Source organism: Episyrphus balteatus, chromosome 4 (assembly GCF_945859705.1).
Source record: "Episyrphus balteatus chromosome 4, idEpiBalt1.1, whole genome shotgun sequence".
NCBI classification, from domain to species: domain Eukaryota; kingdom Metazoa; phylum Arthropoda; class Insecta; order Diptera; family Syrphidae; genus Episyrphus; species Episyrphus balteatus.
Genome location: NC_079137.1, coordinates 76002477 through 76028535, shown reverse-complemented (window position 1 = coordinate 76028535; position 26059 = coordinate 76002477). Strand labels below are relative to the sequence as shown.

At 31.2% G+C, this 26059-nt stretch overlaps 2 protein-coding genes and 1 long non-coding RNA gene across 5 annotated transcripts; 1 reads left to right on the top strand and 2 right to left on the bottom strand.

The window, feature by feature from the left end:
• Positions 1-1488: 1488 nt before the first annotated feature.
• LOC129918708 (peptide methionine sulfoxide reductase) lies at positions 1489-4962 on the bottom strand. 3 transcript variants are annotated; one of them, XM_055999408.1, is made up of 4 exons: positions 4729-4962; positions 2405-2586; positions 2073-2333; positions 1489-2001 (listed from the first exon to the last, which is right to left on the bottom strand). In XM_055999408.1, exons 1-4 carry the CDS (start codon positions 4789-4791, stop codon positions 1764-1766), a joined length of 744 nt encoding a protein of 247 aa, XP_055855383.1. In that variant the 5' UTR covers positions 4792-4962; the 3' UTR covers positions 1489-1763. The 3 variants fall into 3 exon arrangements, with proteins under 3 accessions (XP_055855383.1, XP_055855382.1, XP_055855384.1); XM_055999407.1 differs by having other exon boundaries at positions 2393-2586; positions 4729-4960; XM_055999409.1 differs by lacking the exon at positions 4729-4962 and adding an exon at positions 4406-4534 and having other exon boundaries at positions 2393-2586.
• Positions 4963-8047: 3085 nt separating this feature from the next.
• Positions 8048-8842, top strand: LOC129918709 (prefoldin subunit 3). Its single transcript, XM_055999410.1, has 2 exons — positions 8048-8116; positions 8178-8842. Exon 2 carries the CDS (start codon positions 8198-8200, stop codon positions 8783-8785), a length of 588 nt encoding a protein of 195 aa, XP_055855385.1. The 5' UTR covers positions 8048-8116; positions 8178-8197; the 3' UTR covers positions 8786-8842.
• Positions 8843-17279: 8437 nt separating this feature from the next.
• On the bottom strand, positions 17280-19782 carry LOC129919671 (uncharacterized). The gene is made up of 2 exons (XR_008773101.1): positions 18596-19782; positions 17280-17427 (listed from the first exon to the last, which is right to left on the bottom strand). It is a non-coding gene; the product is annotated as an uncharacterized LOC129919671 (long non-coding RNA).
• Positions 19783-26059: the final 6277 nt, after the last annotated feature.

Sequence of the window (26059 nt, the reverse complement as noted above, 5' to 3'; positions counted from 1 at the left end):
GAGTGCAATCTTAAGACGAAGCAAAAATCTATCTACATATATGAATATATGGTATATTGTGCGCCGACACAAAATGATATAATTGTTTTTGAATAGAATACATGCTTTTGCAGTTAATTATAAATTATGAGATGACTTTTGATATTTAAAGCAATTGCACAATATTGCAGTCCAATATCGTAGCTGTAGATCCGGTCTATGAGAAATTGAAAATCATCCAAAAAGTGAATAAGTGAAAAGCATTTTAAAAAGATGCGTTTGAAAAAAAAAGAAATAGAAACTGTTATTATTTTTAAAATATTCACACTTTTTTGATAGCATAGTTCGTATGCTTTATTTTCAAAACATTCATATTATTTTTTGAAAAAAAGCTATGATTTTGAATACTCAAAAATTAGTATCCATGAACTATTCTTATGTTTTGAAGTTCAGAATTTGTTTCGTTTCTTGTTACTTTGTTTTTTTATGCTACGGTTTTTATAACACAGTAAAAAAAAACCGATGAAAATATTTCAATCTCAAATTTAAGACTAAAAAGCTTGTCAATAAGTTTTCTTATAACGTGGTAAATCTTTAGTTATATTTGTCAAATCCATTCTTATGTTTCAAAGTGTCCCTGAGTGTCCCTATCAGTATTATCAAATTACAGTATTATCAAAGTAGTTTGGAACCTTTTCGATTGGTTATTCATTTAAAAAATTAGAACGGTTTCTAATCTTCTAATATGCAGCACACTAAACAAGGCCTGCAAAAATTTCGAAATTTCTTGGATCAATAGTCAGAAGTGCTCTTAAGTACTTTTTAAGAATTAAATAGGATGCACCTTTTGGCGGACCTTACACTCATTTGTGTTTACCTTAAATATCACTTACTGTTCTTGATTGTTTTTACTTAAAAATCAAATATAAAGCCTGTTCCTTTTGGAGGTGATGAACTACTCAGGAGTCATGATTACTTTGCTAGTTATTTCTAATGCAACCACATTTGAAATAAATGGACCAGAGTTGCCTTACTTATAAATACCTACCTACTTACTTATAAATACCTACTTCACCAGCAGTGATTTTCATGTGTAGATGATTAATAGATGTAGTACTAGAATTATCACATTATCTTCTCCTTGAGATGTGTGGTTGGTAGTACCTACTAGATTTCTACTCATGAGTTGTCTACCATCTCCAAAGAAACTCGTCTATTAACCGATAAACATTGTTCTTGTAAAACTACTTAAATTATAGCATCTTTTCTATGGAAGTGGTTTTTTACTCATGAATAGATGATCTAGTACATTAAGTACTAGAACTACCAATGCTCTTCTATCTATTGCCTTTAAAGTTTTCATGAGAATTCATTTAGTAGTTTGTTTTTAGATCAAAAGAAACACGTCTTTTAAGTTGTCGATCTGTTTGACTACTCTCAAACCTTGTACCTACCTGTTAAGTGTCCGTCTCTTCAAACCCAGTAACTTAATAAAATAAAAACAAATACTTGTTAAATTCATAAAATATTTTTTTATTCTATATTTCTCTATTTAAAAACTTAAAAACTAAAAAAATAGGTTGATTTTTCTTATTATTATCTTATTATCATCATTTTTGAAGGATAATCATCACTTTCATTATACAAAATCCAATTTCAATAAAATTATATTAATATATAGAAAAAGCTACCTTCAATTCAACATTCCATATAAATCTTAATTTCTATTCACTTGTATACTTTTTATATCTAACATTATCACACACTCTCTGTCTACCATTCCGTCAGCAATACAATCCTCGTCCTTCGTTCTCTTCAACATAATGACGAATATATTCGCTTTGCGAGGGAGTCAGACCCATTTTATCGGCTTCTTCTAGGAACAATTTAACTCCACCAGCTCCAGCAATGTAACCGTTAAGCTTTGTGCCAACAAATGATGTTTGTAATAGCTCGGATGTTGTTAAACCAAGAGATTGACAGAGATCCTTATGTCCTTGAAGGCGATATTTTTGATGATAACTGAAGAGAAATAAAAGTTTTTTTTTTCAAAAACTGAAAATTTAAAAACCCTCTTTTTTTAAAAAACTTACTCTTCAGCTGGCCAAAACTCTTTAGCAGGAGAAATTTCAGTATAAATTTTCTCATGTGTACGTATCTTCTGCTCAGCGATCTTTGATGCCTCAGCAATTTCTTTTTGCTCTTCGTTGTGATACAAGATCAATGACATGTATTGCCTCTTGATTGGTGTACATAGTCCATACTCATGATTATTCCAGAAAAGATGCAACAATTGTTTATAGGTTATAACTGTGGGATCGTAGTCAATTTCCAAGCACTCAGTATGATCACCTCTGTGATAGGAAGAGAATAAAGAACCATCATACATTGCATTTAACTATCCCCAACTTACAAGACTCTATACTTTGGTGCTTGAAGGGTACCACCTGAATAACCGACAGTTGTTCGAATAATACCCTTGGTTCCGCCATATAATGATTCGGCTCCCCAAAAGCAACCCATACCAAATGTTGCTGTCTCGAATGGAATGTCCAGTTTATGGACTGGAGTAATGTTTAACTCTTTTTGTTCATTTTTAACAATTGACTGTAAATAAATTATTCAAGAATTAATTGGATGATATGAAATGAGTGAGGATTTATGTTTATTTTTTTACCGGACAGACACAATTCTGTTCGGGAGAGAATATTGATAGTCGATCGGTTTTATTTGAACTGCTTGATAGACACAGTGATGACATAAAATTGCAAGCAATTAAAGCTGCAACCGGATAAAGACTCAAAATTGTCATATTTAAACTCTTTAAAGGGGACAAAGAACTTGTTTTTTGAACCAAACCTTAAATACAACTAGCTTCCTATCAGAAAAGGTATGACTTCAACTGATATTCTTTTTTGCCGGCAGTGAAACTTGTTGCATCATTTTTTTAAGACCTAAACAAAACGAGTCATCATGTTAGAGGGAATTTCTCTGTTTGCAATTTTGGTCAAAGCAGACTGAAAGAGAAGCATACGTGCGACTTGACTGGTGGTATACTTTTGGTAAACAGAAAATTGAAAACAACAAATAATAAAAAAAATAATCTTGGGGAACGGGTGTGTAAAAAATTCATTGAATAGATTGGAATTGAGTGGAAACAGTCGAAATTGAATTGAGTTCAATCAAGCTGTCACATTGAAGTTAGGTTTGGAATGAAATTTTTTAAGAATACAATTTTTGACTTTAGAATTGAGTTAAATCGAGTTGAATAACATTGAAATTTTATAACGTTTGTAGTCATAACAGTTTAAATGGTTGATGAAATTGAATATAATAGAACGTTATTTTTAACTATTGATTTCAGTTTTTTATCATTCTGGGAACGCTTTTGTTATTCAAAAAAGGAAATTATTTTGGTCAAAAATAGATTAAAATTAGTTGAAATTAAGAAGTTTTGTTTTAAGCACGGTTTGAAAAAAAAAACATTTAAAAAAAGTTTTTGAATAAAAGTTAAAAATGTATCATTTCGTGAACGTAACCAATTAGCACACAGATAAAAAGACCACTACCGTCTTAAATAAAGCGGAAGTCTAATTAATTTAAGATGAAAATCTTCTAATTATTATTAAAATAAATAGGGTTTCTTCTTAAATAAAGTGGATTTCCGCTTAATTTAAGACGGAAGCGGTCTTTATATCTGTGTACTAAATCTTTACGTTCACGAAATGATATATTTTTAACTTTTGTTTAATACCATTTTTAAAGGTGAATTTTAGTTAAGGGTGTCATTCATAAAAAAAAAATTAATTCCTAGTACAAAAAATATGCATTTAATATTTTTTTTAGTTTGTGACCCAATTAGTATTTAAAATAAATAAAATACATTATTTTTTTTATTTTTTTTTTTTTACATTTTAGGTATGTAAATTTAACATTTAAAAACTAAACGCTGGCAACACTTTTTATATATTTATCAAGGTCAAATGCTGTAATTGGCATGGAAAGCTAAAGAGTCGAAAGACGACAGCTCATTTGCGGTATACGAATATAACAAAATAAGAGAAACAAAACAATGACGCAGCCGTTTTTCTGTTTCATGCGAGAGTCTCGTGTAAGCTTTAGTTTTTTGCTATGGACAAAAAAATCTATTGAATAATTCATTATTTCACCACACAGGCCAACAAAACACAAAGTACATCAAAACTACCATTGTCGTAATGCATGACAAATCTATATTATAACCTCGAATCATTGCTTACAGCATAAACTACGTCACTAGCAAAAAGAATTTTCTTTCGCAAAAATTGCAAATCACTCCACATAATTATCTCTCAGGAAATATGTACTTCAAAAAATATACGAAAACACTTTAAAAGTCAACAGATGAATGTTAAATAAAATAGCTTAAAAATATGCGTGAATTTACCTTAAAGCTATTGAAAAATCGCTTGAACATATTCGACATCAACATTAAACGAAAAAACGGAAATAAACTAAACGCGAACCACACACGACAAAGACAACTCTTAAACTATCTTCAAAAGGCAAATCAAAAAAATTCAATTCAATGACCACAAAGGTAGGAGGTATCTGAATGTTGTTGAATGAAAAGTTTAAGTTGGTAGAAATAAGTAATAATAATATAGAGTTGGAATGATATGAAGGTTTCAAATTTTGGGCGAAAAATTGCTTTAAAAGCTTTGATATTTTTGAACTTTTATTAAATCAAAATATGCGAAAAGTTTTTACCTTGTCCTTAACACTTGGGTATGAACTCAATGGTCCTGATGGTAGAACAGCAATAACAGACATCTTCACAAACTTGTTTGTTTAATTTTTAATGATTTATTATTTTATTAATAAATTTAATATGATTTTTAAAATCAATTTTAATAGTTTTGTCCTCTTTAAAAGGAACCTTTGTAAATTCAAATTTACTGTGTAATATTATTTTGTCAGTTGAATTATTCAAACTAAAACGGTGGATTGTTGTGTCGGGCAATTTATACCAGCCGTTTTTAATTTTTCTATTCAATATAATTCTCGCGCCGAAGCAATAAAATAAACAGAAATAAACAAAACCCACCCCCCCAAAGAGATGAAAGAAAGTGTGTATAGATTATTATTTGGAGCTTTATTTATAAAAAGAGAACTTTTGTTCATGCGGACTGCAATAGCTTTCACAAAGTGCAAATTATAACACAAAATAATCGAGTTTTGTGGGGCATTAATGGATTTGACCGATAATAAGATGTTTACTTGGTAAATCTTCTTTATTTTTGGGCAACATTTAAATTTAATGTGATACCAGTAAACAATACATCTACAGTACATTATAATACAAATAAGTACAAAATAATTTATAAAATTCAACAAATAAATTAATAAAATTCAAATTAGCCCTGATTTTTCAATCGTTAGTTAGACTATCAGAAGAATAAATGTCAATATAAAAAAAAAACTTCATTCCTAGGAATAAGCTCTAAATGAGGTTTATCCGACTATTGAAAAATTTGCCCTTAAAAATAAAAATTTTTGTTTTCTGTTTTTTTTTTTTTTTGTAATGTGAATGCAGTAGTGTATTTTTTTTTTTTAATTTTACTAGATCTCTAAATAAATAAAATAACTAAATATTAGTAGAATTTATTAAAAATAGTAGTGAAAAATGATTCTAGATTTCACACTCGGTCACTCGGGCGAATACGTAACTTTTTTTTGTTTCCTTTAAGGATATGAGTTATAAAGTAATTCTTATTGATATAAAACATGAAATATTTATCCCTTATTTGAAAACATTTTGGCGTTTACGACAAAAAAAACTCTCGGGCGACGTTTTGTACTTTTGCCAATGTATTTAAAAGCCTTTATGCGAATAGTACTTTGTGTTTTCATTTTTACAAAGATTAAATAAAAAATAATTGGAGCACTGTATTAACATAACAACTCCAAATGTAAAATTATAAATTTCAAATCACGTATGTATGTATATATACATATCACCGAGCTTCGATAAATAGAATTTCAGGAAGATTCAAAGTCATTTTGAAAACGGTGGGCTAAATAAGTGAACGGAGCAAAATTTTCATCTTATTCTTATTCATAAAAATGAATAATTGCCATTTTTAATATAACAATTGAAAGGCTTATTTGGATAACATGACAAGACACATATTAAAATAACCTAGATACCAAAGTTTAAAAATTTTAATAATATTAGAAAACCCAATACTACCTACAATAGAGAATTTGGACAAGAAAAAAATGCTTGGTCAGTTTATTTGAAATTTTATCTAATAACAAAGAGGCATCTTTATTTTCTTGAATAATTTTATTTCAAGCTGTTTTTTTTTAAAGGATATGTAAGTAAAAAAATGCGTTCTTTAACGCTTAAATAGTACCTACGTGATTTTTTTTTGAAAGGAATTCGACATAACAGCGTCTCCACTGAGCATACAGCAGCTGCCCAGCATCACAACCGCAATCCAATCCACAAACAGCACAATTTTTTTTCGCTAGGCAAATTATGACATTTCGTCTCATATTTTATCTTTCGTGGACGTGTAAGGTTTTCTCTTGAATGTGGAGATAAAATGACTCATTTTACCTCTACATTCATGAGAAAACCTTATACGTACACCTAACGTTAAAAATCATGCCCATGATTTAAACAAAGCTCAAGTTAAAAAAAACAAGATGTCTTCAACAAGATGTCTGTGTGGGCATGGATTTTCTGCCTCCATTGACGACTTCTACACGAAGACGTAGACGCAAAAGATGCACATAAGAACAAGGGAGGGAGATATTGCCGAGATATTCACTATTGTTTTGACAAAAACAAGAAATTTTGGCATTTACGTCAAAATTTTTCATGCAATGGGCAGGTTCAGAAATGTTAGGGACTAAATATTTAGGTAATTTCTCGGCCTCTGATTGGTCAACTGTAAAAAAAATCCTTCCAATTTAGGTAATTTTATTGGAAAGCTGACTGGAAAGTTAGGCAACAAATTTTTCCCTAACCTAACCCACATTTTCAAAAAAAATCAAACTGAGTACACAGATCGAACCGCAATAAAACAATTTATAATATAAAAATACATTCCCATTAAATTATATTAAATAGAGTTAAAATTAGAGCCAAAAACTTTTGTCACTATAGTGGACGTCATTTTGGCTTCGGCGACAAAATTGCCTAAATCATTTATAACCAATGTAGTTTCGGAATAAAAAAATATCAGACCTTAGCCCAAAAGTATAGCCAACACTCCTAACAAAAAAAAATTTCAAACTAAGAATTAAATAATATTTTTTATAACTTTTACAAGCCAACAAAAAAAAAAAACCCTGAAAATATGATTTTCTTTAAACTCGTTTTTCTCAAAAATAAAATTTTCGGGTTAGGCCGTTTTGGCGCTGAGCGCCTCAAATTAGGAAAGTTTTTTTTGTCAACATGACAGCTGATTTTTTTTAATTAAAGAATTACGGTAGCAGAATTAAATTTATTTGTGTGATAACCGAGTTGAAAGTGCATTATCGGTTATAATTAATATTATTTATTTATTATTATTTGGTGTCTGCCGCATGCGATCTCTAAAATTCTCAAGTAAATTTCGAAATTTCACAATAGTGGTATAATCCAAACTAATTTAGTCAATTTCCGTTCAGAAAATGACATTACCTAAATATTTAGTCTCTAATATTTCCTGAACGTGCCCAATGTAAGAACATTTTGAGAATTGTTTTGTTCTTAGAGGATATAAATTTAAATATTTTGAAAACTAATCGAATTGCAGATGTCCAATAACATGTGTATAAAAAAAAAACATTTTAATTATATATCATACTAAAATATTAAAAAATACCAGCGGTTAGTTCTTTCGCAATTATCTTCCGAACATTTCATCCGCCAATTATGGTTCTGGCTTAAAATGAAGTCATTCAAACCGTGTCTGCCTTTCAAGTCTGACTATGTAAACCTCTTTGGCAGACAGAACTAAATTCTGTGATCCCATAAACATGAACTCGCCTACTTTTGACAGATTTCCTCATTGCGACATCTTGCTGTCTGCCTTTTAAAAAAAATACACAGAAACGAGTGCGAGTAGCCTTCTTTTTTGTCTTAAAAACACATTTATTTAAAGTAATTTAATATTTTCTCAACAAATAAATTACTTATTAATATAATTTACTATAACCTACAGCAAAATAAATATCAACAATCATGGATTCTGTTGAAATGCCCAAATTACCAGAGAATCAAAAATCATTTGCTGGCATCCCAGAGGCGGTGTTCCTCAATGAAATCGATGCATATATGTTCCAACCGGAAAATGATAAAAATTGTGAAAAAGTCCTCCAACGTCTCGACGAACAACACGGCAAATATAGATTCATGGCATTCAATTTGGATGCTAGGAGACGAAAGCTCAAACAACAAATTCCCGATTTACAAAAGTCATTGGAAATGATTGAGGTTCTGCGCAAGCAAACCGAAGCAAGAGACACTCAATTTCTTTTGAGTGATCAAGTGTTCATTAAGACCGTTGTTCCACCAACCAAACATGTGTGTCTTTGGCTGGGAGCCAATGTTATGTTGGAATATCCTCTGGACGAGGCAGAAGAGTTGTTGAAACAAAATATGCATTCGGCTTTGTCTAATTTGAAGAGTGTCGAACATGATCAAGACTTTTTGAGAGATCAAATTACAACAACTGAAGTTAATATGGCTAGAGTTTATAATTGGGGTGTGAAGAAGAGACAAGCTGCCTCGAAAGAAACTTCGAATGCTGCTGCTGTTATGGCAAATTGATTTCTTATCTTATTGTAAAAGTTATTGTTCTAAAATAAAGCATTGATACGTTCTTAAGTGCTTTAATGTTTAACTATTTATGACAACATTTTACTTATAAGAGTAGGATACCCCTATTTGATGACTCTGGAGTCGTCTTTCAGAAATTCTATCTTCATTTTTTGCTGAACCATGTAGCGCTTAGATTTATTTGTATATGAACAAAATCAATTTTAAATTATTTTCAAATAAAAATTTATAAGAACAACAAAAAAAAAAGTATTTCTATTGAATTTGGTCAAGATACGGTATTGGTAGGGACCTAAATCATTGCCGTATTAAGGGAGGGTTACCCCCCAAATTTTTTTTTTTAATCAAAAGGTGTAGGGTCAATGTGGGTAAATGTAAACAATTTCATGTCTTTTTTTTCTTTTGACTTTAGATTTATGTTTTCACGGAACAACTTGACAGGTATCTTCAAATGCGAATATGAAATGATGGCAATTCTTTTTTATAAATATAAACAAATATTTCCCAAATTGGTTAAATTACTGTCAAATATGGCATGTTTACAAATACCCCATCATGTTTGTGTTTTTTTACAAATTCGGGGTAAATGTAAACAGGGGTTTAAAATTTAGAATTTTCTCTTTATCATATGGATAACAACTTGAAAAACGTTTAAGAAGGTATTTGACAAAAACTTTTTCAAATTCCAATAAAAGTTTTTGTTTTCTTCCTTTGATTTTTTATATAGGTACCCAATATGCATAATGAGCAGCTCTGAACGTCATATTTTTACTTGCTCTATAGGGCAAGTATTGGTTTCGTGTCAAAAAAAAATGTCGAGGTTTTTTTTTTGTTTTTTAATATCTCGTCTAGAACGTATACCTCCCATACAAACTTTTAGAGGTAGTGCAGTTTTCTCGAGAACGGCTCTAACGATTTTGATTAAATTTGACACAAGTAATGCTGTACGTATATCTAATATAACTGCGTTTTAAGTTTTTCTCAAAAAATACGGATAGTGGAAATATGACAGTTTCTTTTTTTTTTTTAATCGCTAATGTCGGCTCTTCCCGTGTATCGTTAATGAGTTATTGCAATTTTCTTGAAAACGGCTCTAATGATTTCGATTAAATTTGGTGTTCGTTCAAGTCTTAGTGATTCTAACAAAACTGCGTTTTTAGTTTTTCACAAAAAATTCGGAGAACGGAAATATGGCGTTGCCGTTCTCTGCCAAATTGATATATTTTTTAGTTAATGTCGTATATTTCATCAAAGACTAAGCCAATTTTATTCAAAATTTGCAGACAGATATTTCTCGTCATTTTGAAGTGTAAAATGCAAAAAAAATTTTTTTTGTTCAAAATTTTACGAAAATCTTTAATTTCCAATAGATATTTAAGATATCGATACTTTGAACTACAAGAGCAAGTACGTGCGGCCCCAGTAGTACATTTTATTTTATTTTATTTTACGTCAAAGACCGATTTTGCAACATCATCCACTGAAAATGATGGTGTTGGCCATGGTATAAAAAGAGAAGGTATGATCATTATGTCGTTTTCTATTGACTTTTGAGATTTTTGTGTAAAATTCTCAGATTTTCCACTGCAAATAGAATATGAAATCTAGTTTTGTAATTGTGTGCGAAATCTGTGCGTATAAAAAAAAATAAAACAACAACAAATGTTCAGACAAATGTCAAACAGAGGAGTGTGTGTGAAAGTGCGTGTGTTTGTATGCGTGAATCTTGATAAAAATCCAGAATCAGATTCTTGAATCTCAGATTCATTTTTTTGTCATTTTTTGGAATCTCAAGACGCAAATAGATCATGAAATCTGAGATTTGTCCACTATTTCCCCTCTTCACCCCCCCTTTCAGCTGTCAAATTCACAAATCTCATTCAGAGATTCGTCAATAGAAAACGACATTAGAAAAAACTCAGTATCGAGAACTGTCAAAACTTATGGCTACTTAAGGTTTTGACAGCCCAGCCCATTGAAATTGTTGTTGTAAACAAATTTGTCTTGGAAGTTGTTGTTGCTTTTGACTTTGCCAAATGCCAAACGTCAAAACCTTATTACCCCATTTTGTAAGATGGCGGCTCTAATGATCATACCTTGTCTTTTTATACCATGGGTGTTGGCTACTTTAAAATGTGACTCCCCGTCACTTTAGCAATAGTAATTGACTAAAAATACTTTATTTTTATTGAAACCAATAATTTCAGCAAAAGTATATGTTTACAGTTACCCTCAAAATACGTTGTTTACATTTTCCCATTATGAAAAATATTTTGGGGTAAATGTAAACAAACACATGCAAATCGACATACATAAATGTCCTGTATTTTAAAATTTGTTTGTTTCACATAGAATCTTTATCAAAATTCAAAACTAAAAATTATTTGCAAATTATACTGACAAATCGTCCCGTTTCTGCTTGAACCTCGTAAGTAAATTTTTTTAAAAGATTTATTTTTCTGTTAAACATTTCTCTAAAACTTACAGAAAGAATAGATACAAAGGTTTAAGTGTAGAAACAACTCAATCAATATGCCATAAACATAATTTGATTTCCCTTTGTTCAATTCATATTTTTAACTTTGACAAAAATGTATATTTATTTTAAGAACTGAACAAAATTTTATGTGTAGATACGTAGTTCAGACAGAAACGGGACGAAATACAAGTCAAATGTCTTAATGAATGGCTGTGTGTATTTAAGTGATTATCTGAAGATCTCCTTTAAAGATATGTTTCAATTTTGTATCGTTAAAGAAGCGAGTCAAAGTTTTTATAAGAGAAAACAAACAAAATTTTTGGACCGTTACAAATTTTGGTAAGAGAATTTGTATAAGCCACTGTGTAACTTTTTTTTTGTACGGCTAAAAAAATGCCTTTAAACGTCTTTGATCATTTACTAAAGAACCATGCAAACTAACAGTGTTGCTATTTTAGAGACTTTGTGGCTATATCCAGTGAAATTTTGAAAAGCTTACTGAGTAACATTTTTTTAACTAATAATCTAATAGCATTTTTTTTTTTTTTTTTTATAATTTACGCGCACTCAAGGGGTTATGACTACCCTTTATATGTTAGCTTTTAACACAGTGCGAGCGTTTAGGAAACAGAAATAGGATTAAGTAGGAGATAACGATGTACATTTGTCTTAAATGTTTGCACATTGAAATGGGAAGGAAAAATAGAGTTGGGTAAGGAATTCCAAATTCGTGTTGTTCGACTAAAAAAAGAATCCCTATACTTAACGGTTCGTCCGAAGTTTGGCTCAAGGGTATAACGATGGGCATAATTTGCGGAGCGGGTATTACGGGAAAATTGTTTTAAGGTAGGCATGCAACTGGCTATTTCACTAGAGCACAACCCAAAAAAATAGCGGTAAAACAATGAAAGGCAAGAGACATTTCTACGATGTTCTAAGGAAACAAACGTTTCCGAGATTGACCTATCACCAATCAGTTTTTTTGCTCTGTTCTGGACCCTATCTAAAAGAGCTAATGATGTTTTTGGTGCTCCAGCCCAGATATGGGAGTTGTACTCTAGCTTCGGTCGTATATACGCCTTATAAATTGTAGCCAGGTCAGAAGGGGAAAAGAATTTTTTACATCTCCTGAGGAAACCCAAACATTTCGCTGCATTTTTAGCAATATCTAATAAATGCTCATTCCACAATAGGTGATTTGTTATCGTCATACCAAGGATCGAGAGTTTTTGAGCTTCCTCGATTGATGTACAATTCATGGATATTGGTAGGGGAGGAATATTTCTCTTTAGCGACAACAGACAGCTTTGGGTCTTAGATGCATTGAAATCCACACGATTTTTCATACCCCATGTTACAATGCTGTTTAAGTCTGAATTTAACGAGTTTATCATACTCTCTCGTTGCAATTCAATACTTAAAGAAGATAAGTGTGAATTTGTAAACAAGTATGAAAAGCTTAGGGTGCTGTCGTCAGCGAAACAATTGAGAGGATTAGCAGTTTGGGACAATAGATCGTTAATGAACACGAGAAACAAAGTTGGAGACAGAACAGAGCCTTGGGGAACACCAGCATTTATTTTTTGAACATCGGATTTGAAACCGTCCAAAACAACTTGAATTGATCGGTCAGAAAGATAATCGCTAATCCACTGAATGAGTAAATCATCGATGCCAAAAGCACACAACTTTGATAAAAGAGCTTGATGCCAAACTCTATCGAAGGCTTTTGAAATATCGAGCGCAACAACTTTACTTTCGCCAAAACGATGAAGTGATTCATTCCATTTTTCGGTAAGGTATGCCATCAAATCACCAGTGGACCTGTTGCAACGAAAGCCGTATTGACGGTCATTGATAAGCTTTCGTTCTTCTAGATATTTTTTAAGCTGGCGATTAATTAATATTTCCATGACCTTAGATAGAATGGAGGTGAGTGCGATTGGCCGGTAATTAGATGGTGATGAAGATTCGCCTTTCTTGGGAATTGGTTGAACAAATGCTTTTTTCCATCCACTTGGAAAACGACCTGAAGAATATGAAAGATAAAAAAGGTTACGAAGGGGTTTCGCCAATGTGGAAAAGCATTTCTTCAAAACAATGGGTGAAATACCATCGGGCCCTGCAGATTTATGAATGTCGAGATCTTTGAGTACTCTAGCTACTGTACGAGTGCGAAAATGAATTTGTCCCATAGAAAATCTTACGTTCTCAAGTACAGGTGGGCTCATGTTGCTTCTAGGTAGGGTGGAGTTTGGTGCAAATTGTTTAACAAACAAATTGGCTTTGTCAATTGACCTTACAACAGGGTTATCATTGAAGATGAGTGTGGGAACCGATGATGATGTTGAATTCTTGATATTCTTAACGAATGACCAAAAGTTTTTACTGCCTTTAGGGCACTCCAAAATTTTTCTTCTAATTTTTTGGTCGTGTAAGAATTTGGTTCTTTTAATCAGAGCATTACAGGCATTTCTTGCTTCTTTGAATTTTAATCTGTTTTCCTCAGAACGGTTTGCTTTATATAAGCGGAAAAACGATTCTCTAACCTTAATAGCATCCTTACAACTGGAGTCAAACCAAGAGTTTACTTTTTTTTCTTAAGACGAAAACTGAACTATAAACAAACTTTTAATTAAAACTTCAAAAAAATCAATTAAAAATACAAAAAGAAATTGTCATGGATATAAAGACCCTTATAATGGTCTTTTAAAAACTCTAGAAATAATGCTTAAGATATTGACATCAATAAAATCGATGGAACGCAATCGATTTGGCTTTTTTTTATTTTACAAATTATTTATTGTTTATATTATACAACACAAAATTTTTTCTCACTTTGAATAGGTATCTTGTTTTGATTTATATTTCGAGTTGACTTTTATTAGATCAGAAAACAAGAATCCTAAAAAAAATCCCTCCAGGTGCAGTTTGGGTTGAATTCTATCGGTAGATACTTTTTACGAAAATAGATCATGTATTTTTAAACATTCCAATAATACTCATATTTGAATCTTTAAACAAAAAAAATATTTCACTGAACTTACGAAAAAAGCTAAGCTAAGCTCATAATAGCTGCGTTCCTTTGGAAATTTGTTTCTACTGCTTAGTACTTAAAGCTGCTTTGAACTACTTTTTCAGTATAGCAAAAGTATTTCAAAGTAGTTTTAAGTACTAAGCAGTAGATAAATATTTCCAAAGGAACGCAGCTAATTAAAACATTTATGAATACAAAAACCCACTCGTATTGGGAATCTAAAACTTGATTTTCCGACTTATAGCTTAGTACGCAAATCGAGCTAAATTTTAGATCCCATACAAATTATCGAAAAAATTAAGCCAAGCTAAAATTTATCCGATACAAATTATCGATAATTTGTATGCTCAGCTAAAATTTATCTCGATCTGCGTACCAGGCTTATGCATAAAGTACAAATGCCTTTAAGTTGACAACAAAATATCTTGGAAGTTCAAACCCAACATAAGTTTCCGACTCATGGTCTCTATATTAAGCAGATTTCGTTATTTTTTTAGCTTTCTATTTCTATCATCAAAATTGCATACAAAATTTAACAAATTAAGTTTAGTTTTAAATTTTCATGTGTAGTTATTAGTTTGCCAAACAACTTGGATAACATATTTAAAATTTTTGTTTTTAATTATATTTAATTTAAAACTTAATCAATTTTTTTGTTACAAAATCCCAGTGAGAGAAAAAGGCCATTTTTCAATTTATTGTACATATATAAAATCTTACGAAATAGTTTTTCTTACACTTTGTACCTACCTATTTAAAAACTTTTCTTTGATCAAGTATGTTTTTACATTCTTTTGCGAAAAACAGAGCTATTTCAAACTCTCGACTGCATATTTCTCTGCTGAAAAATACAAAGGACATTGGCAGATTTTTCGTTTGGACTCGAATCTAATGACCATTTGTTTTCATTGGGATTAAGCATCGACTCCATAATTTATACAAATAATGCTGAATCCTAAAAAAATGTTTGGTCGGTCTAAGCTGAAAAACCGTTAAACCGGCTGTCAAAAACATCTTTATTTAAAAAATTCTGATTAGAAAAAAAGTAGATGGATATATCATTTTTATTTTCAATATTTTTGTAAAAGATCTTCCGTAAACTTAAGAACCTTGTAATTTCAAACAAAACTCCAAACATATATTCAAGTCCGGCTTAAACTTATTAACCAACTTCAAAAGATTCAATTTCTTATTGGCTGAATTGTAAGACTCCAATTCATATAAAGTCGACAAGTTGACCAGCAAACTTTCGTTTAACGACTTTTGAGGATTTAAATTGATTGCACGTTCAAAGAGATTAATTGCATCTTTCAACTTGACACCATAAAACAGACATACGCTAATATTGTTAAGAATCATTTAGTTGCCAGATTCAATTTGTAGAGCTTTCTGGAAGAGCAAATAAGCTTCTTGAGTCATTTTTAGCCACAGCTATGAGACCTTTATCGATTCGATCTAGAGAATAATTGCTAGATTGTGAAGAGAAAAAATGTAGAAGTTTGAGTTAAATAAGAAGGAACTTTCTTACGTTTCTTTAAGACGTCTAGCTTTAGCAAATTTCTGTTCAGCTCCAGAAATATCACCAATTTGTAAATAAATCCGTAACCAGGGAGAAAACAAAGATCTTCGATCTTCCTTAATCAATGTGTTCTCCTCTTATATCATGTCACGAATAATATCATCATCTGCGCAGCATCTGGAAGAGTTTCCAATTTAGTGAAAAATGATGGATGAAACAGAGACTACATACCATGATGTCACAATTGACAATCGAATGAATAGCTGTGTGCTGTCATTTCGGGTGGTGGGCCCAATTTGACTGGGGGTCGAGGGTCAACTACAACTTGGCGATGAAGCACCGACTAAGGGTGGACTCAAATTCAGAAGCGTATTGTTAGCTGCTGCAGCATCATTCTGATTTTGTGGAGCTGTTAGTTGATCCCAAGCTGATCCCGCTACAGCAGCTGCCACCAGATGTCTGTGGTGCTGAAATAACTGCAGCAAAAGTGCTGGCTGCTATATCATTCATATTTGCAGTCTGATTTGAAAGTTTCCAGCAACGCAAAAGCAATCAAACAGACTGAGAAAGTTTGATCTTGTAGATATCCTTCTGAAAAATAAAATAAAAATAATCATTTCTCGATTGCATAATAATTTTATAAGTCAATAGAACGCATTAAAATGTAATAAAACAATTGTCATCTGTCGCCTGTCATCTGTCACTTATCACCTGTCACCTTTCATATGTCACTTGTAATCTTTCACCTGTCAGTCATGTCCTCTGTCAGTCATGTCACCCGTCAGTCATGTCACCCGTCAGTCATGTCACCCGTCAGTCATGTCACCCGTCAGTCATGTCACCCGTCAGTCATGTCACCCGTCAGTCATGTCACCCGTCAGTCATGTCCTCTGTCAGTCATGTCATCTGTCAGTCATGTCCTCTGCCAGTCATGTCATCTGTCAGTCATGTCCTCTGTCAGTCATGTCCTCTGTCCGTCATGTCATTTTTCAGTCATATCCTCTGTCAGTCATGTCATCTGTCAGTCATGTCCTCCGTCAGTCATGGCCTCTGTCAGTCATGTCCTCTCTCAGTCATGTCCTCTGTCAATCATTTCCTCCGTCAGTCATGTCTTCTGTCAGTCATGTCCTCTGTCACCTGTCAGATGTCACTTGACATCGGTCACTTATTATCTGTCACTTGTCATGCCACCTCCCAACTATTGGTACCTTCCAACTGTTGTCAACTATCAGTCCACTTGTTAAGAAAGTATTGCAATAAAAAGAAAAAACAAAGTATGCGTTATAATTCACATTCACTTATTGCAAAAAAGTTTACTTAAGTAATGAAATCGACGAGAAATTTTAGTGTCGATTGACTATAAAAAAAGCAAAAAAATATTCTCAAAAAAAAAAAAAATATCAAAAAGAAAAATTTTCAAGAAAAAAGAAAAATTGCAATAAAACATGAATAATTTGGAGAATGCATTTTTTAGAAATGTAAGTTTTTAAAATTTATGATGGTAAATGGCTAAATAATAAAAGAATTTTGTTTTAGTTTGGATTCGGAGCGTGGACCAATCCAAGAAACTGGTTCAGGAGGCAAAATAATTTGGTAAGCTTAATTAGATTAAATTTTGTTATACAGGGTGTCCCACAGTTACCGCCCCAAATGAAAACCATAGATTCCTGAGGTAATTTTAAGTCGAAAAACTTAAGAGGCAATTTTCTCGTTTTCGTCCCGTTTTCGAGTTACCACGGTTTTTATGATTTTTGCTCTCTTGTCCTTTAACTGGCCTTATCTTTGCCAAACTACGTTTGATTTGAAAGATTTTTTTTACAACCAATCAAGAATTCATTACAGTTTAAGTTTGTCTCATAACTTTTTTTTCTGCGGATAACCGTTTCTCCGCCATTTTGCATCAAACACAATTTTCTTCGTTTTTTAAGTTGTTGTTTACACTTTCATATCAATTAAGTTAAAAAAACACGTTAATAAGCATTAATTTTTTGTGCTTTTTATTAAAGCCCAGTTTATTTCCATAAAAAAAAATAAGTTTCATTTCATAAAAAAGGCTACTGAAAGTAATTAAAAAAAAATAAACAAACTGAGTGAATAAAAAAAAAATAATTTTTAAATAAAAAATTAATTTAAATGAATTAAAAACTTTTTCTGAGCTATTGTGGTTAAGAAAAGAACAAATAGACAAAGCTCAGAAAAAGTTTTAATTCATTTAAATTATTTTTTTATTTAAAAATAATTTTTTTTTATTCACTCAGTTTGTTTATTTTTTTTTTTTATGACTTTCAGTAGCCTTTTTTATGAAATAAAACTTATTTTTTTTATGGAAATAAACTGGGCTTTAATAAAAAGCACAAAAAATTAATACTTATTAACGTGTTTTTTTTACTTAATTGATATGAAAGTGTAAACAACAACTTAAAAAACGAAGAAAATTGTGTTTGGTGCAAAATGGCGGAGAAACGGTTATCCGCAGAAAAAAAAGTTTTGAGACAAACTTAAACTGTAATGAATTCTTGATTGGTTGTAAAAAAAATCTTTCAAATCAAACGTAGTTTGGCAAAGATAAGGCCAGTTAAAGGACAAGAGAGCAAAAATCATAAAAACCGTGGTAACTCGAAAACGGGACGAAAACGAGAAAATTGCCTCTTAAGTTTTTCGACTTAAAATTACCTCAGGAATCTATGGTTTTCATTTGGGGCGGTGACTGTGGGACACCCTGTATATATATTTAATTTTTAAATATTTAAATGGACAGCAAATTACCACACCAGAATTACCACAGTTGCTTCCAATAGAACTCATTGGCGATGGACCCCATGTCTTCGTAAGTTGAAAAAAAATTGTTCTTAAATCTTGAATTTATTTCCTTTTTCTTCAGCCTAACCTTGGATTCATATATGTTCCTCAAGAACATATAATAATGACGAGGAGAACTGCTTTCCAATTGGCCAGAAGACGCCAGAGAGGAAGGGTCCATTTTTCCGTAAGAATAAAATTTTATTTTTAATTTTTATAATTTTTTTTTTTTTTGATTTATCAAATATTGATTGCTATGTTTTTTTATTTTATTTTCAGAAATTTAATTTATTCCTACAGTGGATAAAATTGAAATTTTGGAAAATACAAAAGAGAATGAAGCGATATAAGGATGTGGTGTGGAATTTTTGTTGTAATTTGTTTTATTACATTGTTATTATTTTAACAATGTATTTGATTGTTATATTTAATTAATTTAATTTTGTTTTGTTTCTATTTTCAGGTTTAATGTTTTTAAATAAAAATAATTATTTATTTTCCAGCTTTTTTTGGACCTAAGATATTGTTGTTTTACTTTTTGCATTTTTAGCTGAATGGTAGAGTTGTTGTCTTTTCTGGTTCTGAGGTTTGGTTTAGGATTCTGATGGTGTTTTAGCTTTCGGAAAAGGTGAAAATAAATATTTAATAAATAATTTATTTACATTTAGGGAACCCAGCCGATACTTAATTAGTATGAAAAATGTATGAAAGTTCCCATTAGGAACGATTAAGTATCGGCTGGTAAAGCAATAGATTGAGGAAAAAATCATTCTCAGTCTAACACATCTGCATTCTCAGCTTCAATCAAACTTTACAAGCCATAAAAAAGATGGTAAATTTTTCAAAATGTTCTATTCAAATCACAATATTAGAAAAAAAATATATGATAATAGATAATATGCTAAATAAATCTCTTTTTATCTTTTATGTCTGCAGAGTCAAAATGGAGTGAAAATTGATTTAAATAGTTTGGCGTGTTTTATTGGTAGAAAAAGCGTTGTTTTGTCAGGTTTTAAGGTTTCTTTTTTGGTGTTTTGACTCTTGGAAAAGGTGAAAATAAATATCAAATAAATAATTTATTTAGATTTAGGGCAACCGGCCGATACTTAATAAGTTTGAAAATGTATGAAAGTTCCTATTAGGAACTATTAAGTATCGGCCGATATAATGACATAAAACCACAGTACACATATGAACGCGATTTATGTCTTATTATTCAGATAACCACAAATAAAATATGTTAATATTGAAAAGAGAATATTATTTTATTTGAGCAAATTACATTTTTTTTATTGTTGCATAGTATTTGCAAAATTAGCTTGACTTAATTTTTTTAATTAAACAAATTTTATAAGTTCAATTTGACGTTTAACAAACAGCTGTTTGTTTCCCTTGTTTACGCAATTATTTTCTGCTGGGGTGTTCATTTAAACCTTTTGCGGAATTTTCTATTTTTCTGCAAAGTAGAAAATTATCTCGTTACGTGAATACCCTTAATAAGGGTATTCACGTAACGAGATAATTTTCTACTTTGCAGAAAAATAGAAAATTCCGCAAAAGGTTTAAATGAACACCCCAGAAGAAAATAATTGCGTAAACAAGGGAAACAAACAGCTGTTTGTTAAACGTCAAATTGAACTTGTTTAATTAAAAAAATGAGTCAAGCTAATTTTGCAAATACTATACAACAATTAAAAAAATGTATTTTGCTCAAATAAAACAATATTCTCTTTTCAATATTAACATATTTTATTTGTGGTTATCTGAATAATAAGACATAAATCGCGTTCAAAATGATATTCCAGATACGGGGATCCCAGATAGCGTATCCGATATGTGATTGAACACACCCAAAGTTTATCTGATTTTTTTTCTACGGTTTCTGCTTCAAATTTGTGAGATAAAATTCTATGATTTGCGGAATATTTTTCCCATACAAATTTTGACAGCTCATTTCTACCGATAGAAAATTCTACAGTTTCTACGGTTTCTACGGGTTTTCCGCGTTTACGTGAATACCCCTAATGTGTACTGTGACATAAAACAATATTTAGAGCAAACATCTGCAAACAACTGTATTCTCGACTTCAATCAAAGTAAAGGGAACATAGCAAAGATGGAATGTAGCATGAGAGTGGTATGTTAAATATTAATAATTTAATAGGTAATACAAACTTGAAGGAATTCCTTCAAAATCACCATATTAGACAAAATATATTGATTAGATATGCTAAATAAATCCCTTTTTACTTGCGATATAGGTACTATAGGGCAAGTTTAGGATTCGTAAAAAAAATCGAACTCGAGATAACAATTTTACATGACATTACGATGATGGAGAATGCCAAAAAAGTGGGTCCGGCAATTCTGTCTGTCTGTCTGTCTGTCTGTCTGTCTGTCTGTAAGAACCTCGAGCTACAGCCTAAACTACTGAAGCGATTTTCTTCAAACTTGGTAGTTAACAGTTTTGGGTGATTCCCTAGAGGAGAAATTGAATTTTTTTTTTTAGGACCAAAACTAACGGTACCTGTCATATAACGAAAACAGAAAAGTTGATTTATTTCAAAAACGGCTCTAACGATTTTGATTAAAATTTTTATGCTTACTGTTATTGATAAGAACCGCCTTTTATAATACAAAAAATATTTTTTGTACCGTTATTAACGGTACCTGCCATAGAACGGTTTTTTGGATTTATGAATTTCTCATAAACGACAAAACAGATTTCGACCAAATTTTTAATACAGAAACGTTTAAACAATCATTATTTAAAAAAATTTTTAATTTTTCAAAAAACACATTTTTGGATTTTTAAAAAATATTTCAAAACTTTTTTTTGAAAAATCAATTTTTTGGAAACGGGTTATTGAAAAATTTTGAAATTTCGTTTTTATGTGTAAATTAATTATTTATTCAAAATTGCATATCAATTTTTTTTTTGACAAATGTTAGGAAATTTTAATATATAAAAAATTAATTTTTTAAAAAACGGCTCTAACGATTTTCGAAATTTTTTTTCTAAAAATTCCTTTTTATACTAGAAATAAAATGGCATACTTAGTTTTTTGTAAAAGAGCATTTAAAACGGTATTTAATTATTTATAAAAATAGATTTTATTTTTTGCACCACTAACGAAATTCAGTGAAAATATCAAATTTTAATTTTTCCCTTATTTTGTTCAATTGAAAACTTTAACATTAGAGTAACTTTTACCATAAGAGCAAGTACGTGCGACCCCAGTCGTGCAATTTATTATCGTTTAGGTTCTGCAGAGATATAATATGAGAGAAATTTGGTGCTTAAATGGTTTGGCCTGCTTTATTGGCCAGTGATCCTGAACATCGAGCTTTTAGAACAATGTCTAATTTACTCTGTCGTTGCACCCTTTTTCGTTTGGTTAGGTGATTGTACTTCGTCATCATCAATTCAGTCGGAAAGAATAATCCCTCGTCTGATTGTTGTCTGTGTTTATAGCGAAATCTAGGGAAACTATGTCCTTTACTACGTCCCTCAATACTTTACTTATTAGAAATTAATCTTTGAAAACAGGCATTTTCCCTGACTGCTGCCAGGAATTGATAGAATTGAAAGAGTGAATAGTGAAAAAGATAGAAAATGCAGCAGAATTTCATGCAGTCAACAGGCTCATGGAGGGAAACAAAATATTTGAAAAAGTTGTGCAAAGACAGTTGCATAATTATATAGAAGCTAACCATTTAATATCTGAATACCAATCTGGACTTAGGCTGGACCACAGCTGTGGATTCCTTCTGAATCTGGTAGTAGCCAGTAGCGCAAAGGAAAACCGATTTTTTCTCTTTCCAAAAGGGCGGCAAAGTAAAATTTTTCACAAACAATTTTTGGGACTCATAATCCAGTCAAATAAGGGTTTAACCTCGGAATTTTTTTTATACATTGCATTGTTTTGATTCTTAATGATAATGGATATAAAAATACTCATGCAAAATTTGGTTCCTCTACCATAACTTTTAAGGGTTTTTCGGTAGTTTCATTCAGTTTAAATTTTTTTTTCATGAACTGTGGAAAGATTTTTCAAGAGAAAACTCACCAGATTGTTCATAAAAATTTTAGTTAACACTTATTAGAATGTTTAATGTTAAGTTAAAGAGGAATTGGGTGATTGATAAGTCAGCTATTACATGAAGCCTCAAGAGGCTTGACTCTTTTTTCGAATCATTCTGTGAGGCGCGTACTATTACACGATGCCTCTTGAGTCAAAGACTCAAATTTGACTTTTCTCATTTGATTTAAGTATTGTTGTTGTTGTATTCCACCAAGAAGCAAAAAGAAATGAAAGGGAATGTTGAAAAAAGAAAGAGTGGAAAAAGAAACGTCAAAAAAGAGTCTCAGAATTTCGGCCCACGACTAGAGCTGTAGCAAATCGTATGTATTCGTTACTAAAATGCGGGTATTCACTTCAGTAACGAGTAACGAAACGTTACTTTCTAAACAGTATCGTTACTCGTATGTTTCGTTACTTGGTACTGAAGTAAAGAAACGTACGAGATACGAAACATACGAGTAACGACGCGATTCCAGTTTCAATACTAAATCCCGTGTAAGAGATACGAAATGAAGTGATACACTCAATTTGTCGCATTTCGCATCTCGTGTCGGTATCGTAACCATAGTCAGAATGCTAACTGCAGATAATTATCTGGAGTTTACTTTTGTCTCGATTAAAACAGTAGTGCCAAGGTTCAATAATCATTGTGTTATCGATAATTTATACAGAAATATCAAAAGAGACGTTTTTGTATTTTCTCTATTTGGCCGAAATATGTATATCCACGGCGCAACCAATCTGTTTATGGCCTTGGTGTTAATCGTATTGATATTTAGATATTTAAGAATGTACAAAAATTTTTTGGTTTTTCAAAAAATTAGTTCATTTTCGGTGCAAAATTTTCAACTAAAAAAAAAAGCAGAGAAAACGAGGTTTGAAAATCACTCTCAATAGAAAAATATATGAAAAATTGTTCGACATGGTTGTATTGAAGTGTTAATATTTCGAGATCTGCGCGTTGTACTTTTGAAATAAAGGTCTCTAAAGAATTGTGATAAGATTACTGAACGAATATAAACAAAAAATTACCAAAGTTTTGTCTAAAAATTTGGAAAAAAAATCAAAAAAGTTTCCACGTTTGATTAAAAAAAAACGAAAAAAATTCAATATAGCTACCTTTAAACTCTTATTACATGAGAATGCCGCAACTAATTTTAATGTTTATGACCTTTAAATGTAGCTAAGATTATAGAAATTGTTTTTGGTTTTTTTTTTTTTTTTTTTTTTTTTAAATTTTTATACCCTTATAGATACCAATGTACGAAACATACTTAAAATACCAAACATACGAAACGTATCAAATACATGAAATATACGAAATGTACGAAACACACGAAGCATGCGAAAGTAACGAAAGTAACGAAACATGCGAAACACACGAAACATACGAAATATGCGAAAAATGCGAAACATACGAAAGTAACGAGTAACGATATTATTGATGCGGGTACTAGTATCAAAAGTAACGTATACATGCGGGTACTCATTTTGTCGTTACTTTTACAGCCCTACCCACGACTCTCCGGTCGGATAATTTTTTGTTTTATCTTCTTTCTCTTTTGCACTCATTAGTTTTGAAAAGAGGCGCGCCTCTTGAGGCTTCATGTAATAGCTGACTAAGCTCCACATTAGGGAACTGCTAGTTAGAAGTGGATATAATGGTCCGCTTACATTGCACTTATGGAATTTAAAAAAAAATAAAATTGTTGGCTTTTTAAATACTAAACGAAACCTATAGCCTGATACGCAGCTCGCGCTAAATTTTAGCTTCCATACAAATTATCGAAAATTTTTAGCCGAGCTAAAATGACTCCCATACAAATTATCGATAACTTGTTCCCTTTCATTTCTTTTTGCTTCTTGGTGGAATACAACAACAACAATACTTAAATCAAAAGAGAAATGTCAAATTTGAGTCTTTGACTCAAGAGGCATCGTGTAATAGTACGCGCCTCACAGAATGATTATCAAAAGAAAATTAGAAAAAAGAGTCAAGCCTCTTGAGGCTTCATGTAATAGCTGACTATGGGAATTTTATCTTGGCTAAAATTTAGCGCGAGCAGCGTACCAGGCTTTATAGTGTGATACTTGGCTAAAATTATGTTTTTTTAAAATCATAGGGCACGTTCAAAGAGCTAACATAAAGCTATCGGATAGCTTTTTGTTGTTGTAAGCAATGTTAAAAATTAGCAAGGAAACGAACCATTTTCTGTCAAAAAGTAATCTGAAGGTATCCGAGAATTTCTGGTATACCTCAGGTATCCGAGTGATCAGCTGATAAACATTTAGCTTTTTTTATTTTGATTAATTTTCGGGAGATTATTCAGCTTAAAAATAAATACAAATTTGCAAGAAACAAAGTCAATGCGATTGTGCAAGTACTATTTAACAATAAAAAAAATGTAATTTGCTCAAAAGAAACAGTTTCCTCTTCTCAATATTTACATATTTTTTTAGTAGCTGCTTGGGCAAGCTATCTGGATAGCTCTTCGTTCAAAAAGATATTCCAGATGCGGGTATCCCAGATAGCCTATCCGATAGGTGTTTGAACGTGCCCATAGACATATCGTCGGCGTAAAGCAAAATTGTTCTAAATCCACTTTTTACCGAAAATGAGTTAATGATGCAGTTTTACTAATTTAATGGTGCTCTTTCCGAATTTGAAAACCGTTTTTGTCAAAAAAATTTCACTCCGCACATAATATAATTTAATGGGACATAGAAAATGAGCCCGAGTATTTTTGATTGTTCTAAGTCCCATTATATTTTGTTCTAAGTCCACTTTTTATTTAAGAAAAAAACGTACTTGTATAGGAATTGTTCTATGTCCAATTTTGGGTTTTTAGTTTTAAAAAAATATTTAAAAATAGTATGCACCTACTAATGAGGTAAACTTGTATATTTTATTCAAGAGAAAAGAACAAACCTTATAAAAAACATAACTTGAATGGCAAACTAGCAGAAAATTGTAGCTCTAAACCAATTTGAAACTAAAAAATCTTCCCCTGTAAAATTTGCTTTTTGTGACAATTTTGCTTTACGGCGACGATATATTTCCTTAAAACAGTCGATAAACCTTTAAGCATAGTACGCAGATCAAAACAAATTTTAACTGCTATACAAAACTGTCTTATTTATTTTATTTTTATAAATATAAGGGGACCAGACTTGGCTAGCATATTTAAGTAATGGCAACAAAAAACTTGGAATAAAGTGATATCGTAACGTAAGGATAATATTATTAATAACTCTTAATTTTTGAATTTTGGAAACACATATTTTCGAGCGTGTCCGAATTCCAAGAATTAAAAAAAAAATATTCTGATGAAAAAATCTAGTGAAA

Coding starts and splice junctions, on each gene's coding strand:
- LOC129918709 (XM_055999410.1), top strand. CDS start 8,198: ATGGATTCTGTTGAAATGCCCAAATTACCAGAGAATCAAAAATCATTT.
- LOC129918708 (XM_055999407.1), bottom strand. CDS start 4,791: ATGTCTGTTATTGCTGTTCTACCATCAGGACCATTGAGTTCATACCCA. Junction 2,587..4,728: donor ACCCAAGTGTTAAGGACAAG/GTAAAAACTTTT, acceptor ATTTATTTACAG/TCAATTGTTAAAAATGAACA. Junction 2,002..2,072: donor GAGTTTTGGCCAGCTGAAGA/GTAAGTTTTTTA, acceptor ATTTCTCTTCAG/TTATCATCAAAAATATCGCC.